The sequence below is a fragment of the Ovis canadensis genome, chromosome 26, assembly GCF_042477335.2.
Source record: "Ovis canadensis isolate MfBH-ARS-UI-01 breed Bighorn chromosome 26, ARS-UI_OviCan_v2, whole genome shotgun sequence".
Lineage (NCBI taxonomy): Eukaryota > Metazoa > Chordata > Mammalia > Artiodactyla > Bovidae > Ovis > Ovis canadensis.
The window spans coordinates 31,010,433-31,030,108 of NC_091270.1; the positions used below are offsets into that span (position 1 = coordinate 31,010,433).

The window sequence follows — 19,676 nt, forward strand, 5'->3', positions numbered from 1 at the left end:
ACTTGTGATATATTAGAACTAGCAATTTTAAAAGAAATTGAAGCGTATTGAGAACATTTGTAGGTTTGAATTTCAGAGAGTAGCTTTTCTTCTATCTAAAACAGAAATTATACTTGATTAAGAGGGGGAAAAAGACCAAAAACCAGTACTTTCTATCAGTACAATCTCCCTAAATGATAACCTTTCAGTACATATTGGATACAGATAAGGTGAACCAGACCTTCGTTAGTTCACAATTAAACATTATAAAGCACAATCCAAGAAACTGGTTCTGATCAAACCAGGTTTTGTTTGAACACTTGAATACTTCAGAGAATATAAAGGCCCATACACGAGAGAACATCTCCAGGAAACGGACACTTTCCTCTCTGGAAAGTACATCCTCAAAAGAAAAATACTTTAGTGTGTTGAAAGTTGAGCCTGCTTTGAGTTTTATTAGTGATGATAGTTGTACTTTGCCACTAGGTGCCAGGCCCTCTGCTAAATGCTTTCTGCAAGCCAGCAGTTACAGACTGGACGCCATCGCTGGAAGGGCTGCTGTCACTCATGTCACGCTCTTTCCTCAGGGTCTCAGTCAAGTCCGGTGGCCTTTCCGTACCTCAGTCCTTTCCTGTCTTCCTGAGAAGGGATCTGTGTGGGTCGTTTGTTTCTTTGCTTTTGATTACATGATGTTTTGAGGATGAGGCAGAATATGGTTGGTTTGAAAGGAGCTATGGTTTTGAGAAGAACATAGCTTAAGAATGAGAATATTAGTCACAAGATCCCAGTAGACTGATGCTGTGAATACTTGGGAAGACTGGGCCATGTGACAGCTCCGTGTGGGTAATGATGTTGGGGTTTTGTGTTTGTTTTCCTAAGATAAATCACCATTTCAGCAGCTTTACAGGAAATTATGCCCATCATGCCATCAACTCTGTACAGTTTTTTTTTCTTTTTTAAAATAAACCAAAATACATTAAAAAATTTTTTATTATTATAGAAGCATATAGTGAAGGAGAAAGATACTTGTTTATTTGAGTCGTCCGGGTAATAGGCATGAAAGGAATTACCAGCCCTGTCTCTGCTCCCACAGGAAGCAACACAGTAAGCAGTGTCGTCCGTGTAAACAGTGGAAAATGAGGTGTGTGTCTCGGCTGGGTTCCAGGTCACCCCTGGCTGTCTCATTGCTAATGGTGTCAGGGTACCCAGCTCTCTGCGTGGATTCTCTCTCCAGATGTTGTTCCCTCAGGAGAGGGTGTCTTAATTCTGACATGAAGACGATTGGAGCATATTATGGCTGTAGACTAAAAGCTGACATCCAGGAGTAAACAGAAAGCTGATACGTAGGTACTCAGGACAGCATCTGTTGATCCAACTTCTGCTCTCTGATGCTGAGACTCGTATATTGGAGCAAAACCTTCAGGTTTTGCCCTGTCTTTGGAGAACGTTTTCAGAATGAGCAATTATTTGTTGAGGCTTTTCACTTTATCTCTCCAGAGAACTCACTGAGTGATTAAAATGACCTCAACAAGTAGGGTCCAAGCTAGGTTTAAATCATTTTAAATCTTAAAATGAAGATAAGTTTCATTTATCTTAATGAAATGGAGAATAAGGTGTATCTTTTTTACATGGCAGGGATTCTGGTTCACCAGATGTCTCTCTATGTTAGTATTGGCACATGCTCAGTTGTGTCCAACTCTTTGTGATCCCATGGACTGTAGCCTGTCAGACTCCTCTGCCCATGGGATTCTCCAGGCAGGGATACTGGAGTGAGTTGCCATGCCGTCCTCCAGAGGATCTTCCCAACCCAGGGATCGAACCCAGGTCTCCCGCATTGCAGGCGCATTCTTTACCATCTGAGCCACCAAGGGAAGCCCAGTTTTGGGATACTGATGCCAGACTCCAGGCGAGGGCTGACCGCTCAGACGACACTCGAAGTCTGCAGTTCTGGATGGAGTGGTGAAGCCTCCTGTCACTTACACTTTGTGGCAGAGGGCTGAGGACAGCACGCACGTGTTTCACCCTCCCCAGGACCAGCGCTGTTGGGAGAGTGGTTGTCTGAGGCAGGCTTTCCCTGAGGAGGGGGAGGGACTGCGAGGCGCAGACCTGGGGGCGAGCGTTCGCTGGAACACGTCTCTTGCGGAAGTCTCTTCCGTGAGCGGTTCCTCTTTTCACACCTATAAATGAAAGGAGAGAGAAGGCAGGTTTCGCCTCACCGCCCTCTGGGCCACAGCCATGCTCACGTGCCTGACTCTTAGCTGCCACTGGCTCCAGAAATATTAAATCCTTAAAAAAAGGACTTTCCATGTGTGGTTACCCAGTTACTTTGGGCCCGTGATGTTTTCTTTGATCTTCCTGTTCTCCTTACTTCCAGACTCTCAGTCAGGCTGTGGGGTGACAGGGCGGAAGAACTCTTTTTTTGTTTGTTTTTTCCTCCCTAATAAGAGTCCTGGGGGACAGATTGCAGGGAAATCCAGAACCAGACAGAAAAACTGATAATGCTTTTAGAGAAAGAACCAACATAGAAAATGTTACTCTCATAAACTTTTTTAAGTTAAAGCGTATAAACGCCTAATTCAAATACAGTGAGTAGGGACAGACATGTTTATTGTAGGTATCACGTCTAAGTGGGAAGCGGAGAGAGAAAAGAAATGTGCAGATAGATGGTAAGAATTGGGAAAGCTGCAACTAGGGAGAGAAAGGAAAGGTAAAAAATAAGCACAAAATTGTTCTGAAGGAAGCTGTAAAGATAGACACGTAAGTACAAAACATGCTCAGATAGGCATGTGTTGTCATATTCACACCTGCTTCTCTCCCAGCCGTTAACCACAGTTTCCATTTTAAGAGCCCCAATTCAGGAACTTCTCAATTAAGCATCATTTGGCTGTGGTTTCATCATCTGGTTAGTATTGTGCAGGAAACTGCCGTACCTATATTTGGAAAACTATACCAGCGTGTTTGCCAAAGGCTTGAGAAGTTGTGGTTAAAGTTATTTATCAGTCTAGTGCTCTAACAGTATTAAGTTGTTTAAATACCTGCCTGATGTTCTAAAAAGCACTAGAATTTAAAAATTCTTCTCATTTCTTCAGTCTTTTCCTTTCATGAACTAAAATTTTAAAAATTACAGTAAAATGTCCTGACCATTTAAGTTTATAACAAGTTACTCAGAAACTAGAAAGTGGTTTTCGATAGATGAGAGTATATTTCTTTTAGGGTAAGATGGCTTTTGTCTATATGATTATGATTAAGGGTTTTGTCTTGTTAAAAAATGATTCCTTGAGAAAGTATTGAATGTTACGTATTAATTTGTAGCGTTGTATATATGTGTTAGTCACTCAGTCATGTCCGACTCTTTGTAACCGCACGGACCGTAGCCTGCCAGGACCTTCTCTGTCCGTGGTATTTCCCAGGCAAGAATACTGGAGTGGGTTGCCATACCCTCTTCCCCGGGCGTCTTCCCGACCCAGGGGTTGAGCCTAGGTCACCTGCACTGCAGGCAGATGCTTTACTGTCTGAGCCACCAGGGAAGCCCAATTTGTAGCCTAAAGGGATTCTTTTCTGAGTGTAACACATATATCTTAAGGCTTTTAAAAGTATTTCAACTAAGGAATCTTAACACTATGACTTTTTTTTTTTTTTTAGTAACAGTGATCACAAAAGTGGGTGATGGTCTTGGCGTTTGACCCACAGATGGTGTGAACCTAAGCTGAGCATTGGAAATTCTGCTTTCAGGATTGGGCGGTCCAGGGCCAGGGGTTGGTTGCTGCTGTGCTGGGGTGGCTGCCTGAGAACGGAGGGCTTTCCTCACCCTCATTTATTGAATGAAGCTGATAGGGCCCTTAGCCATTTAGACCTCCTGAGTGACAGTGGCTGTGTAGTCAAGCACTTGTAATATTTCCCATGCACAAAAAAGTTCTCTACATTCCACTAATAACTAGCTTCTTTGTATGCTCTGAAACCAGTGGTGGTGGTGGTTTAGTCACAAAGTCATTGTAAGACTTGCAACCCCATGGACCGTAGCCTGCCAGGCTCCTCTGTCCATGAGATTTCCCAGGCAAAAAGGCTGGAGTGGGTTGCCATTTCCTTCTCCAGGGGATCTTCCCCACCCAGAGATCAAACCTGGGTCTTCTGCATTGCAGGTGGATTCTTTATCAACTGAGCCACCAGGGAAGCCTCTAAAACCAATAAGTACACCCATTGCAGTATTTGTTGTTCAGTTGCTCAGTTGTGTCCGACTGTTTGTGACTCTATGGACTCTAGTACGCCAGGCTTCCCTGTCCTTCACCGTCTCCCAGAGTTTGCTCAAACTCATGTCCATTAAGTCGGTGATGCCATCCTCTGTTGTCCCTTTCTCCTCCCACCTTCAATCTTTCCCAGTATCAGGGTCTTTTCTAATGAGTCAGTTCTTCACATCAGGTGGCCAAAGTATTGAAGCTTCAGCTTCAGCACCAGTTCCTCCAGTGAATATTCAGGATTTATTTCCTTTAGGATTGACTGGTTGGATCTCCTTGCAGTCCAAGGGACTCTCAAGAGTCTTCTCCAACACCACATTTCTATAGCATCAATTCTTCGGCACTGAGCCTTCTTCATGGTCCAGCATATGCTTACAGTATACATATACTTTTGATCACTTTGGAATGTGATCAGTTAAGAAGCTTTTCTGTTTAAAGTACCCTTAGCTGTCTGATAGTGGGGTTTAAATCCTGCATGTTGCCTCTCTGTTTTTGCCATCTAGTACCTTTTTATAATTAAAATTTTAAATTGTGTTATACAGACATATATGGAGGAAGAAACCATTTTTAATTGTTTAGCATATGTGTTTCCAAACATTTTCCATCATGGAAAACTTTTCATGAAGGCATATATATCCCTAATTCATTCTTTTTTCATGGCTGCATTATATTCTAAAACATGAACCATTACAATTTAACTCTTTGATTATTGATATATACTTGATTCTGGGAGTTGGTGATGGACAGGGAGGCCTGGCGTGCTGCAGTCCATGGGGTCGCAAAGAGTTAGACATGATTGAGTGACTGAACTGAACTGATACGCTTGATTTATTTCCAATTTCTTCCCTTAGAGTCAATATAGCAGTGAAAGTCTGGGTATGTGTACTTTTTTTTTTTTTTAATGTGCAAGTATTTTATCTTAGCTAGATTCCTAGAAGTAGAATTGCTGAATAAACAGAGTGCTTTTAAATTTTGATATGTGCTCAGTTGTTTTTTTAAAAGCTTTTAGAAATGGACGTTTCTCCTCTCGATGTATGAAAATGGCCATTTCCACATGTCTTTGCCAACATTAGGTTAGATGACACTTTGCCCCTGCTTTGTCAGTCTGATGGTGTCTCATTGCACTTATTTGCATTTCTCTCATTGAAAAAGAGGTTGCAATTTTTTTTTCATAAATTGATTGGTGTTTATCTTTTATGATTGCTCTTTTAATTTCTTTGCCTGGTTTTTTCTTTTGAGTTATTTTTCTTGTTTGGGGATCTCTGTATATATGAAATAATAGTCCTTTGTTATACATCTTGCAGATGTTGTCTGTCAGTTATATTTTATAGTTATCTTTTGTCAAACAGGAATTTCCTATTTTATGTAGTTATATTTGTCAGGTTTCTTTTCCTTTATAAATCTTTTTGTGTCTTATTTTGGAGAGGGCTTCTCCATCCCAGGATTAAACACAGCATCTCCTTTGTTTCCTTTAAATACATTTTTAGTTAAAATATTTAGCTCTTTAATCAGTTTGGAGTTATTAATGTATGAAGTATGGCGTAAGACTCTAAACTTTCTTCCCACATGAATATCAAATTATGCCAGCCCTACTTATTGAATAGTCTGTGGTTTCCTCACAGATTTCAAATTCTTCTCATTATGCTCTTGATTCTCATATATTTGCATTTCTGTATAGACGTTTCTGTGCTTTCTGCCATTCAGTTGTTTATTTCTACACTGGCGTCACCCTGTCTTGATATCTGCTAGGGAAAATCCTTCCTTAATTCTTTTTCAAAAATTTATTAACCTTAAGCATGTATTTACTTTTCCAGAAGAACTTTATAATCTGTTATTTTAACATCTGTTTAAATGGTTTTTCATACTTTTGGTTTTATATTTATGTGATTTATTCAGTAATCTGTATCTTTTTTTCTTATATTTCAGAGTCCTGTGTATGGAGACTCAAATGAGTCGGTTCAGTCTAGAAGGGTAGTCATTTCTCATAACATGGACAAAGCTCTAAAAGAAGGTAAGGATTAAGTGAGGGTATATAATTACCACGGGAAGCAATTCATTATGTTCTAAAAGGAAGATAGTAATTTCCAGCAAATTTATCTATCCTCTCTCTGTTTGATGGCATTTGGATTTTTTTTCATCATGAATTTTTACTTGAAGACATAGTAAATACATCTAGTTGTTGTTTAGTCAGCCAACTGTGTCTGACTGTTTATGACCCCATGGACTGTAGCCCGCCAGGCTCCTCTGTCCTTGGGATTCTCCAGGCAAGAATACCAGAGTGGGTTGCCATGCCCTTCTCCTGGTGATCTTCCCAACCCTGGGAACAAACCTGTGTCTCCTGCATTGGCAGGCAGATTCTTTTACCACTGGGTCACCAGGGAAGCCCCCAAATATATCCATGTTTCAGTTAAATGAATGGGATCTAAACATTGATTAAACAGGAATTTGCAGATTGCATGAAACTAGCCAGCTTAGTGGGGTGCTTCCACGATATGAAGCAAGAATCTGTTGTTGACTGTTACCTGAAGTAGGTGTCAGGAAGCCTTTTCTTTTTTTCTTTTGTCAATAGATATACATAGGGAAAGTGTGTTGGGAATAAATACACTCAGGCTTACTCATGGACAAACCAGTTAACCAAATTAAGGGATCTTGTCCAACCTTGACAAAAGAATGGACAGAGACGTGAAACTTGTATTAAAGATGGTTGAAAAGGGGACTGTGGCGGGTACAGTGTTATATGTCTGGAAATGGGGATGAGTAAGTGTAATTATGAATATTAAAGTTTAAAAGAGACTATATTTTGATCAAATTAAAGTTTTAAAAATGTGCTTTAAAAATCAAACTTCTAAAAACTGACAGTTTCAGGTATTATATACACAGAAAAGTCTGAGGTTTTCCGGACGAAAATATACAGTGTTGAGTATGAAGTTAGGAGAGAACTGGCAACTACTCTTCTATATCAGATACCCTTAAAAGTTTTTTTCCTCAAGTTACATTTCCTGGAAAACTGGCAGAAGGTAGACTTTTAAAAGTCTCTTTGACTTAATATCGAATCTCACTAGATCTGCAGCCCAATTTTCATTGGACTGCCCTGAATTATCTCAGTAATGTGGGCAAGAAATGTAATTCAGCAATTATTAAGTACCTGCTGTTTGCTCAGTAGAACTCAGACTGTCCAAGGATTAGATGCTGACACAAAAGAAGCCTAGCTGGTACCTCAAAGAGCATGGCTTTCCCCCTCTCTATAGGCTCAACTTATCTAGTTCATGTCTCATTACCCAGTGGTATGAAATACATGTTCATTTTTCTTGAATAAATCAATAGATCCACCAGTGACATAAGCTAATAACCTCAGATCTTCCCAGAAGATGACTTTTCTTCTGCACACAGAGAGCAATTACTAATTGCATTTTTGAAAACTTTGCAAACCACAGAGGGACATCTGTGTGATCAATGGAATTGCTGTTGTTGTCATCATCACTAGGACAGTGCCTGGTTGAATGACTGTTTCTGTGTTCCAAGAGACTCGGGTCATGGACCCTACTTTTGACCTGTGGGGCTCTACCCTCTTGGGCATGGAAGACTGTGCCTGAGTTATCGTGGGGAGAAGGCAGAGGTGGAAAATGGCTCTCTCTCATACCGTTTACTTAGACGGAGTCACTCCTTGTTCTGAACATTTATAGACAGATTTACCTAACATCACATTTTCTAGACTGAATGGTAGCTTTTAAACTGGTCTCCTCACCTCTAGTATTTCTCTCTTGTTACCCTAAATCGTCTTTTCAGATTAATCCAACTAAAACTGAAGTTCTAATCATGTTATTCCATTCTCTCTAATCTTCTGTGATCCCCTCTTACCTGCTTATTTCTTGAAGAGCAGTCCTAGAAAATAGATGTATTTAAGTCATAATAGCATTGGATTTTTTGTGGGCTGTTACACCTTTAGAAGAAAAGCTGTTTGCTTGGCAGTGAGAATAAGTGTTCCTTCATTTCTTACTGTGGTTTGTTATATTACTCATGCATATTTCTTAATGAAGAACATAAAATGATTTTACTATCATGAATTTCTCTGTCTCCTTGAATTGACACAGATGATATATTTTAAAATATTTTGGCTTTTTTTGTACCTGTATGAATGAGTGTCTGTAGTTATATAACACATACTTAGAATCGTGTCTTTGTTTTGTACTTTTATATTTTTATGATACTTAGGGGTGCTGATGAACTATTGAAAAAAGATATACCTGTGACTAGCACATATCTCTATTACTAAGTACAGATTTTTGCCAGTATTCATTTTTATCCATTTCTCACCAAAATGTATTATCAGAGGAGTGTTTTAGAGTTACAGTAATCAGAATATGCAATGTGGTTAACAAATGTAATGAAACATTACATAGGTGAATATGGCCTTCACATAAATCCTTTAGCATGTTGAAAAGATCTTAATTTTAAGTATTAAGTCTCTTATAATTGCTCTTAATTTCCTGCTTTAATTTGAAATTAAATTTTAATGAAAGAAAAAATGCTTCTATTTTCCAAATGCTTTGGTTTGCAGATTTATTTGCTATTAGCTAAAAATCCCTGGCGTGAAAACTTTTAGTTTAATAGAAGAGTAAGCGAGAAGGGATTGCACATGAAGAGCTTAGCAGTGTTTTTATTGGCAAAGTGTGTGTCATCACGCTCTTGCTGCTTGGCACTGGGGTGCCCAGAAGGAAGATAAAAGGATGTGAAAGCCTGGAGGTCATGTAACCCAGCTTACCATCGTAGGAAGTACTTTCTTCCATGTCATCCTTATCCATTAAATGCTCCGCTTGTGTTGAAATTTCTTATGATGGCGCATCCATCATCTAATATGGCAATCTCTTGAATAATTTTAATGTTTTTGTTCAGCTCTTCCTTGTGTTGAATAGGAAAAAGCAACTTCTTGTGATTTCCGCCCATCTAGAGCAATTTGAAATTAAACACACAATCAGGGAGTTGGGTATCAAGGTAGACTATTTAAAGATTGGGCTATCCAAGAAAATCCAATACCTCGGGTCTCCACACCCCCAAAATTCGAGTTAGATAAGAATCTCCCTTTGAAAGGTTTCAGGAAACAGTGTGTCTTCCCTTGATTTGCCTTCCACTCTTTATATTTTAAAGTGACTGTTAAATAGCAGCAGACAGCAGGAGCGTGCTCTCAGTGTCTGCGGCCCTCGCCTGCGTTTGACGCGCGGCCTTTCTCTTCCTGGTAGTGTTTGACTACAGCTACAGAGACTACATTCTGTCCTGGTACGGAAACCTCAGCAGAGACGAGGGGCGGCTCTACCACCTGCTGTCCGAGGATTTCTGGGAAGTCGCCAGACAGCTGCGCCACCGGCTGAGCCACATGGACGTGGTCAAAGTCGTCTGCAGTGATGTTGTGCGAGCTTTGCTCACTCACTTCTGTGACCTGAAGGCGGCGAGTGCCAGGTAGCTGTTACAGTGGGAACAACCTCTCCTCCCTTTACTCACGTTAAAGTGTCTTCCTTGTTGAGAAAAGGGGTCAGAGTCAAGACAGAACTCGAGCATATTCATCCTCTTATTGGCCCTTGGCTGGAAATGTTGACATTGCGGGGAATCATCATAATGTTCTGATAGAGCAAATCAAAAAAATTTTTTTTACCAGAAAACCACGATATAGACCTGTTTGATTTTGTAAATAGCTGAAGCAGTGAGATTAATTTTACAGAGCCAGCACTATCATGAATCTATTTAGTAGCATTAAAGGTGCCTAGAAACAGAACATTTAAATATAGTTGTTTTACACTCTGAAGAGTGTCAGTGAGTTTTCAGTTTTTGAGAAAGTTTAAATAAAGTTAATGTTTCTTTTTGTGAGTCCTCTGTTAAGAGCTCTGTTGCATCGTAGTATCCTAAAACTTGATTTTTAAAAGGAACTCAGTATTGGAGCATGCATGCCGTGATTAGAGAAGGTGTTTTCATGTGAAAATTGCCAGCACTCAGGTTTGTCAGCCTTTTGTACTGTTAGCCAGGAAAGGTTTGTGCCCGAGAGGTGACTCTTCCTTTGGAAGAAGACTTCAGCGAGACCTCGGGACTCATAACAAATCGTTATTTCCTTAGGTTTGCTGATAGGATGCTAAACGTCTGTCTTACTCTTGCCTGAGTGAGAGCGTGACGACTCATAGCACCTCTAACCTGGACATAAAGAGCAGTCTCACTGCAGCGAGTAGCCTTCTGCCTACTGGATACGCACTCAGTTGGAGTAGAAGCAGGGTCCCAGCAGTTTCTGGGGCCTCTTCTCGCTGATATAGCGCTGCCTCTATTTTAGGGGAGAAGAGAAAGTATTTGCAATATGTAAGGGGATGAGGAAGCAGAGGCATCTTCCTCAGGCAGGTGGTAGCTCTCCTCCTTCTAAGAAGCCCTGTCTTGTGGATTGGTCTGCGAGCACTTGCTGCCCTGCCTATGAGGTTGTTGGGGCTCCTGGCTGTTAAGGGGGGTCGTGCAGTGGCAGCTGTCCAGGAGTCATCTCTCTCGCCATGCTCACCCAGCTTAGGTTCACGAGGCCAGAATCCACAGGGCCACCGTATGCCTATTCTTTTCCAGCTCACTGCCCCCAGTGTTTTTTGCAAACTCTTTTTTTTTAACTACTTATTTTGCATTGGAGTATAGCCGATTGACAATATTGTGATAGTTTCAGATGGACACCAAAGGGACTCGGCCATGCATATACATGTATCTGCTCTCCCCCAAACTCCCCTCCCATCCAGGCTGCCACATAACATTGAGCAGGATTCCCTGTACTATACAGTAAGTCCTTGTTGGTTATCCGTTTTAAATAGAGCAGTGTGTACATGTCCATATTTTTTGCAGATTTTAAAAATAAAATGGGGGATACCTTTAAAAATTTAGTTTTATTAACCTTTTTATTTTGTATTACAATATAGCGGGTTAACAGTATTGTGAGAGTTGGGAATACTTTTTATATTATGATCCAGTTTCATCAAATAATGCTCTTTACCTATGATAACTTTGATTATTTTTTTTTTTTGGTTCTTTATCATTAACAAAAATGGCATCTGAGATTAAATTTTACCTTGTTCCTTGAGTCCCAATCCACAGTTTGAAAAATTTGCTGTGGAGCAGCGGTTTTCAGTTTTCCTGGTCTGAGAATAGCCCTGTGCTCTTGAAGGTTGTTGAGGACCTGAAAGAGCTTTTGTCTGTGTGAGTTAGAGCTGTGGGGTCCTGGGGCCGGCTTGTGCTGGTGCAGGAGCAACCCTGAGGTCAGTGAGCAGCACCTTGTCACTTTGTAATTGGCCACAGCAGGAAGTACTGACCCCGTGAAATGGGGCAAATGCTCCAAATGGGAGCTTTTCTCCCCTTTGGAGAGGCCGGTGTGAAACATTTACCAGCTCAGCACTCATCATATCTGTCAATACTTATCATATCAGATATTAAACTAAGACTTTTTTTTAAGTGTAAGAACGCACAGTTCACTTTCCACTCACCGTCAACAGTGACAAGGTCACCACACAGTCTGTCGCCTCTGGGAAACTCCGCTACAACTCGTGAGAGCAGGCAAGACACCGGGAATTGTTTCGTTGCTATGAATAGGGTTTGGATCTCACAGACCCCCTGACAGTGTCTGGGGGACACGCGGGAGCCTGGAAACCACCCTTTGAAAACCATTGTTTTTAGAGAAAGTAACTTCCAGTAAGGAGGGGGTATGTGAACCGATGAGGAAGTTATAAGGGTCACCTTGCTGGAGTCTCAGAAGCTTCAACCTCTCCTTCTGAGTGTTCTGAGGCCCGTGAAGCACCTAATCGGCTATGGCGTCCACTCCATAAAGTGCTCCCTAGTTCTGTCTGGTGGATACAGTTATCAGTGGAAGCTCATTTTAAAGTATTTAAATTATGGCTCACTAGAGGACAGTATTTTTAGATCATTGTTTTATACCAGTTAGAAGACTGAGGAATTTAGGTTTGGGAGAAGAGCAAGTGGTTAGAGAAATGGAGTGTTTTTATGATTATCTGATTTCAACATGAGAATATATTTTTCACTGAGACATTTATTTACCATCTTGCGAAATGACTGCCTTTGTGGATTATATAAAGATATTATGAGTAAGCATCAGAATAATAGAAACAGAGACCTGGTTGCATTTTAGAAGTGCCTTCTGTTTGGACCTCCAGTTTTCTTGTGCCAAGGATAGATTTATTGGTGTCTGGGCTATGCCTAGAAGCTCTAGTTGATGATTCTTATTAAAGAAAGGAACTCTATCATTGTTCTCTGAGATTATGGATATTTGGAAAAGTGCCAGTAGGTCACTGGTGTTTTGCATATAGATGGTGGTGCCCTGGAGGTGAATGCTGGGGATCTAATATCTGATTGTGCATCACCTTCTACACATCACAATGAGACTGGGCAGAAATGCATCCAGGTTCTGTGGTTATCTCTGCACTCACCTGCCCCAGATAAGCTGTGCCTTCGCCCTGGAAATCGCCATTGGGGTGCAGATTTCCACTGACTGCAAAGTGACAGTGGCAGCCAGGAGCCACCCAGTTGAACTGGCCGCAGTCGGGCGAGAGAATAATAAATTGCATTAATAAAAGCGACACATCCTCTGGTTGACTGCTGGGCAATTGTGTGGAGGCAGCTTTCCGGTCAGCCCGTATTTATTTCCCAGCCGACATGCCGTTGGCTGCCCTGAGTCAATCCAGATCACACTTAATTCTTGCCTGTTTCCTCTTCCTTTGCCCCATCTGTCTTGTTCTAGCATGTTTCGAGGAAATTTAAAAATGATTGTTTTTATGCTATTAAATCAATAGCATTTTTAATTTCATAGCCTCCTTTTTACAGTCTGTGTGTTCTTTTTACTCATAAAGCCCAGGCATGCTGTTCAAGGGACAAAATAATGCTTTTCTTCACATATTTTTCCCTTTATCTCTGAATTTTTTTTTCCTTTTCATCTTAATCTCTAATTTTGGCTTTGTGTTAAAGAGTTGGGGATGTGCGAGTCAGAGCAGAACTTGAATTGCTTTTACCATTAATTACCTCTGTGACTCTGAACTGTTCACTCGATCATTCAGATCCTTAATATTCTCATCTGTAAAATGGCGATGATAAATACACTTCTTGATGTAGGTGGGAAGATGAAGTAAGACTGCGCATATGAAATGTATAGAAGGTTAACGTCCTTTTGCTTACTCAAGGCACGAGAACCCAGAGGTAAGTACTAGGAATTGCAGTAAGGACGCTGACGGAAGGATGCTGTCAGGACCTGGTGACCCTGGTTTATGCTTTGTTCGATTTTTTTTTTTTTAAAGAAACTCTAGATGACATTTAAAAAGAGAGCTAGAAGATTTTAAAATCGAATTAAAAAGACACTCACCCCTTTCTGGATAGTTGTTGCTACGATTCAGGAGTTCTGTATAACCGTTCATGCTACTTAAGGTTAGAAATCCCAAAAGCCCATTTTTCCAGATTAATCTGTGGTTGAGAAAATTATTGACTATTGATAGTCGAAGAGTGAACATAGTTGTTAAAACTGAAGTGTTTTTTTTTTAAGCTAATGGTACATGACCAAATTGTTTCTAGAAATTTCTTTCCTTCCTTTTCCCTCTGTTCATGTATTTATTTTTTCAGACATGAAGAGCAGCCGAGGCCTTTTGTGTTGCATTCTTGCTTGAGGAACTCAAACGATGAAGTCAGATTTCTGCAGACGTGTTCTCGGGTTCTGGTGCTCTGTCTCCTCCCTTCGAAGAACGTCCAGTCTCTCAGCCTACGCATAATGCTCGCGGAAATCCTGACAACAAAAGGTAGACTTTCATAACTAATCGATATTACTAATGCGATGCTTAATGCAAACTAATGTGCTCCATACGAATGTGAGAACACTTTATGTGATACCTGTACAGACCTTGTATACTGTGGGATGTATGGGAATTGAAGTATTTTCAAAAGATAAGTTTTAAATGTCACTTGAAGAAGACATCACTTGGCCCTATGTGATAAATTTTTTTATGTAACATATTGCCAAATACATAGTCCATTTCATTTTTTTAAAAATAATAGATAACCAGTCCTTAATGAAATTAAAAGACACTTACTCCTTGGAAGGAAAGTTATGACCAACCTAGACAGCATATTCAAAAGCAGAGACATTACTTTGCCAACAAAGGTCCATCTAGTCAAGGCTATGGTTTTTCCAGTGGTCATGTATGGGTGTGAGAGTTGGACTGTGAAGAAAGCTGAGCGCTGAAAAATTGATGCTTTTGAACTGTGGTGTTGGAGAAGACTCTTGAGAGTCCCTTGGATTGCAAGGAGATCCAGCCAGTCCATTCTAAAGGAGATCAGCCCTGGGTGTTCTTTGGAAGGACTGATGCTAAAACTGAAACTCCAATACTTGGGCCACCTCGTGCGAAGAGTGGACTCATTGGAAAAGACTCTGATTCTGGGAGGGATTGGGGGCAGGAGGAGAAGGGGACGACAGAGGATGAGATGGCTGGATGGCATCACCGACTCAATGGACATGAGTTTAGGTGAACCTTGGGATTTGGTGATGGACGGGGAGGCCTGGCGTGCTGCAGTTCATGGGCTCGCAAAGAGTTGGATATGACTGAGTAACTGAACTGAACTGAACCAGTCCTTATGCCCTTCACAATGTAGCATCCATTATATGCGTAAACAAAGGAATATCTGTACTCAAGGTCTAGTATGCATTCACTTAAAATACCTTTGCTGCAATATTCATTGGTAATACCTATATGTGACTTAGGTCTTCACAGGTAGAGCAGTAGTAAAGAACCTACCTGCCAATGCAGGAAATGCAAGAGATGCAGGTTCAGTCCCTAAATCAGGAAGATCCCCTGGAGTTGGAAATGGCAACCCACTCCAGTGTTCTTGCCTGGAGAATTCCATGGACAGAAGAGCCTGGTGGGCTACAGTCCATGGGGTCACAAAAAGTCAGACACGACTGAGCACAGCACCACCACCAACATATGTGACTTAGAATACATAAAAAAGGAGCTGTACCACAATATAATGTGGTTATTAGCAAAAAAGTGTATCCAAGGAAATGCTGAGCTAGGATAAGAAAAATGGAAGAAAATATCATTTAAAGAGAAACTTTTCCTACCGCAGAATCTCAAAAGAACGTTGTGTTTATATGCATTGATTTAATGTCTCATTTATTGTCTCAGAATTAGCCAGCTCTGCCCATTAGCTGATACAGCCAACCATAGAGAGAAGGTGACCTTTTTAACCTGAAGTTTGTAGGATGACTCTTTCATGGTGTCCTTGGCTTTCTCACAACTTTCTCCCTGAGGTTTCACCAGTTGGGAGAATGTTAACTTTCAATCTTTTGGCAGACGAAGCATGTTGAGCCTTATAATGGAAATAAAAGGAAAAAAAAAGGATGTACTTAATTTTGATAGCTTTGTTAACCGCTTGGGTTCCGAATGACTTTCTTTCATCATCCTTTTCCGTGTAACTCATTTGTTAAAATGACCGCTTGGTTGTAGCCTTAGCTGGTAGCAGACCCAGAAGGGTGGGTCCGTGTGTATGTGTGTGTTGCGTGTGTACGCATGCATGCACACTTGTGCAGCCCACTTGGGTAGTTTCACAGTGTTTGCCAGGTGCAGTTTCAATTATGGAAGCATGAACACAGCTCCTCTGAAGGAGAAGGCCTTGTCAGTGTTGCTCTCTTCTCTGTCCCGCAGTCTTGAAGCCGGTGGTGGAGCTGCTCAGTAACCCAGATTACATTAACCAGATGCTGCTCGCCCAGCTGGAGCGCAGGGAGCACATGAACGAGCATCACAAGAGAGCCTACACGTACGCGCCTTCCTATGAAGAGTTCATCAAGCTCATTAACAGCAACTCTGATGTTGAGTTCCTGAAGCAGCTCAGGTATTTGGTCTTTAATTATAGCATGACAATGCTACTAATTATCCTTCTCTGCCTGGTTAGGTTTAAAAAAAAAAAGTGCTTGTCAGGGAAGCAGAAATAAAGGAAGTCCATAAATCTCACTAATCAGTAACAACAAAATTTATCGAGCTTCTCCCTTAGTAGTGGAGTTCGTTTGTTCAAAGTACCATGTTTTTCAAATGATTAGGTTATAATAGAAAGTCGATCAGTTGTTAGAACCTGTGTAGCTGCTCAGATGCTTCCTTGGGGAAAGCAGTGGAAGGAACTGATGTGTGTTTAAAATTACAGTGTAGAACATTTGTGTTGATTTTCTTTTTTCTTAGAAAACACAGAGGCCCAGTTTGGGGAATAAAGGGGTTCTTGACTGATTGTCTTGAGAAAACACATTGGAAATAACACCCCAGGAGTCTCTTTCATAGGAGAGTCTAGTCTCCTTCCCTGACCTGTGACTGGGAGAGTTCTGTGGGCTTTGCTGAAACGTAGCATCTCGGGCAGTTCTCTTTGAGGTGGCACTGGTGTATGTTTCATCCTCTGGGTGGTTGTCCCTGTTCGCTGTATCTGAGGCACAGACCTGAGGACCAGTTCTTACTCTCTGCTTCTTGTACTGGAGAGGCTGCCAGGAACAACTCTGTGATGGCAGGGATTGATCTTTCTGCTCAAAGAGGAGATGACGCTGCATAAAGTATCTTGTTACTTAGCTACTTATTGTTCATCTGATAAAAAAAAATTGCCCTCTTATTTAAGGGTCAACTCTGCCCACTCGTATTGACAGACAGAATTGCTTTTTATCAGACTTCTGTCTGAAACCCACATCGATGAGGCTCATCAGCACAAATGAAGCTGCTTTCTTCAGTCATAATCTCAACTGTCCCGTTGTTTTTCCTGTACAGTTAGAGGACTCTGCTCTCCGACTTTTATTAGCATTTTAGGTCCCTGTCTTCAAACTGCCCCCAGTAAAATTTTGGGCTAGGCTGCCTAAAGCAGGAATTGCATCTTCTTTAGACTAAGTGAAACCATCTTTGTTTCATACATGTTTGAAAAAAGATGCACGGGTGCGTGCTTAGTTGCTCAGTCGTGTCTGACTCTTTGCGACCCCTTGGACAGTAGCATTCCAGGCTCTTCTGTCCATAGGATTTCCCAGGCAAGAATGCTGGAATGAGTTGCCATTTCTTCCTCTGGGATCTTCCCGACCCAGGGATCAAACCCGCATCTCCTGCTTGGCGGGGGGATTCTTTACCACTGCATAACTTGGGAAGCCTGGAAGAAAGATGAGTATTTTTTAAAGGAGATAGTCACTCAGCTCTGCTAGACTAGAATGCATTAAAAATAAACAAACAGCAGCAAAAAACCCTTGAATGTACTATTTGCAGTTCTGCAGTAGAACTACAAAAAAAACTTTGTTTTCTTTTTTGCTGAGTCAGCACAAGATGCTTTCATGGTAGGGTTGTAGAGCTGGAAATGCGTCCGGCAGGCACACCCCTGGCTGTATATTAGAATCAACCAGACTTTTAAAAATTGCAGCTTGAGATCCCACTGTTTCTTTGAGGCTACTTCCTCATTCTTCTTCTGTAGCCTCCAAGATGTCAAACTGAGGATATGGGAGCTAGACTGGGTTAATATTTTGAATTTTCTGGGTCTTCTAGTAGGAGCAGTGAGCAGCTCTGCTAACAAAACAGGAGCCGGTAATCTAAATGTTGTGTTGATGCAGGATGTTAAAGGGCAGCTGATTAGATTCCAGTGGTGGAGTGGCTGGTGGGGTGAGGCCACTATAAAGGAAAGGCAGAGAGCCTCGTTCAGAGCTAAGATGCACCCACCTGTGAAATGCGGCAGTTACAGCCGGACTAGAGAAAAGACCGCATATTCCTTTATTTTGAAGATAAAGCGGGCATCAAAGTGAACATTAAGCAAAGGAGAAGTGAAAGTCCCCGATGGAACCTTTTGTAAACAAGTAGGCAGGTTGTTGGAGAAGGCAATGGCACCCATTACTCCAGTACTCTTGCCTGGAAAATCCCATGGACGGGGGAGCCTGGTAGGCTGCAGTCCATGGGGTCGCGAACAGTCGGACACGACTGAGCGACTTCACTTTCACTTTTCACTTTCATGCAATTGGAGAAGGAAATGGCAACCCACTCCAGTGTTCTTGCCTGGAGAATCCCAGGGACGGGGGGAGCCTGGTGGGCTGCCGTCTATGGGGTCACACAGAGTCGGACACGACTGAAATAACTTAGCAGCAGCAGCAGGCAGATTGTGGTCCAGGAATCCGCCATATCCAGGGCTGTCTGCCTTCTGAAATTCTTAAGGTTATTTGTGAACAGTTATTTGCTCCTCAATGGAAAGTTATCTGTGAAAATTATTTGCTCCTCCATGGAAAGTACAGATGCCTAGGCTTCACCCCTGGGAACTTTGTTATAACTGGTCTGGAGTGGAACTGGGGTGTCAGCTTCCCAGGGGATCATAACACGCGATTAGGACCCCAAGAATGTGGTATCTCTTTTAAATGTAATGTCCTCTCACCTGCTGCCAGTCTGAAGTTTTTGCCAGATGTCTTGTCATGTAATTCATCCTATTCTGATTCTTTGAAAGCGACTTACACTGTATGAGGTGCACGGTAACTCTGATGGGGGAATACTAACTGATCCGGGCCCCTCAGTCTTCTGCCTGGGTCACTGTCACGAGCAAAGGGCATCTTACCCCCGACCTTCCCGAGAGACGTGTTTAACCTGAGGTTCCTCAGCCTTGGCAAAACTGACATGTGGAGCTGGATGATCCTTTGTTGTGGGGGTTGTTCAACTTAGTGTAGAACATAAGCAGCGCCCCTGGCCTCCACCTGCTGAATGCCGGCAGCACCCCCAGAGTTGTGACAGCCCAGAATGTCTCTGGACATTGCCGTGTGTCCTCTGGGGGACAAAAATGTTCCTGCTTAAGAGCCACTGGTGTAACTCCAAGAACAGTTTGGAGATACTGTACTTACATTGTACATGGCTTGCTTGGTCTCTTCAGTTGTGCCCGATTCTTTGCAACCCTGCCTGCCAGGCTCCTCTGTCAGTGGAATTCTCCAGACAAGAATACTGGCGTGGGCTGCCATGCCCTTCTCCAGGGGATCTTCCTGACCCAGGGGTCTATGTCTCTTGCATTGGAAGGCAGGTTCTTTACCCCTAGTGCCACCTGGGAAGCCCTGTCTTATATTAGTTAGGTTTAGATTCAGCTGAAAATTAGAAAACCCACAGAATAATGATGACTTGTCAAAGAACAGAGGGTGTTTTCTTCCTTACACAGAAGTCTGGAGTGCCCAGTGGGGTCCCAACCTTCTCAAGGACCCAGGCTCCTCCTAGCTCACTGCTCTGCCCTCCTGTATTCCAGAGGCCTCATGGTCGGGATGTTCTCTAGGGTCCCATCCCAGGAAGTGGGAGGGAGGCCAGGAAAGATGGTGGCATAGGTCATGCATGCACTGCTTGTCTTTTAAGGAAATTTCTAGAAGCTGCTGCATGACATTTTTGTTTATGTTGTGTTGGTCAAAACAATTGAGAAAAAAAACAAGTAGTCTTTTTCTGGGCACCCTTA

The 19,676-nt window shown here is 41.9% G+C and overlaps 1 protein-coding gene across 4 annotated transcripts in view; it reads left to right on the forward strand.

Annotated features, from left to right (window-relative positions):
- Nucleotides 1-19,676, forward strand: part of SNX25 (sorting nexin 25) — a 97,651-nt gene that overhangs the window by 22,984 nt on the left and 54,991 nt on the right. For all 4 annotated transcript variants that reach the window (XM_069573258.1, XM_069573259.1, XM_069573256.1 and 1 more), the window contains exons 2-5: nt 6,138-6,222; nt 9,449-9,665; nt 13,836-14,008; nt 15,911-16,097. In XM_069573258.1, coding sequence (XP_069429359.1) covers nt 6,201-6,222; nt 9,449-9,665; nt 13,836-14,008; nt 15,911-16,097 — 599 coding nt within the window. In that variant the 5' untranslated portion in view covers nt 6,138-6,200. The remainder of the gene's footprint in view (nt 1-6,137; nt 6,223-9,448; nt 9,666-13,835; nt 14,009-15,910; nt 16,098-19,676) is intronic.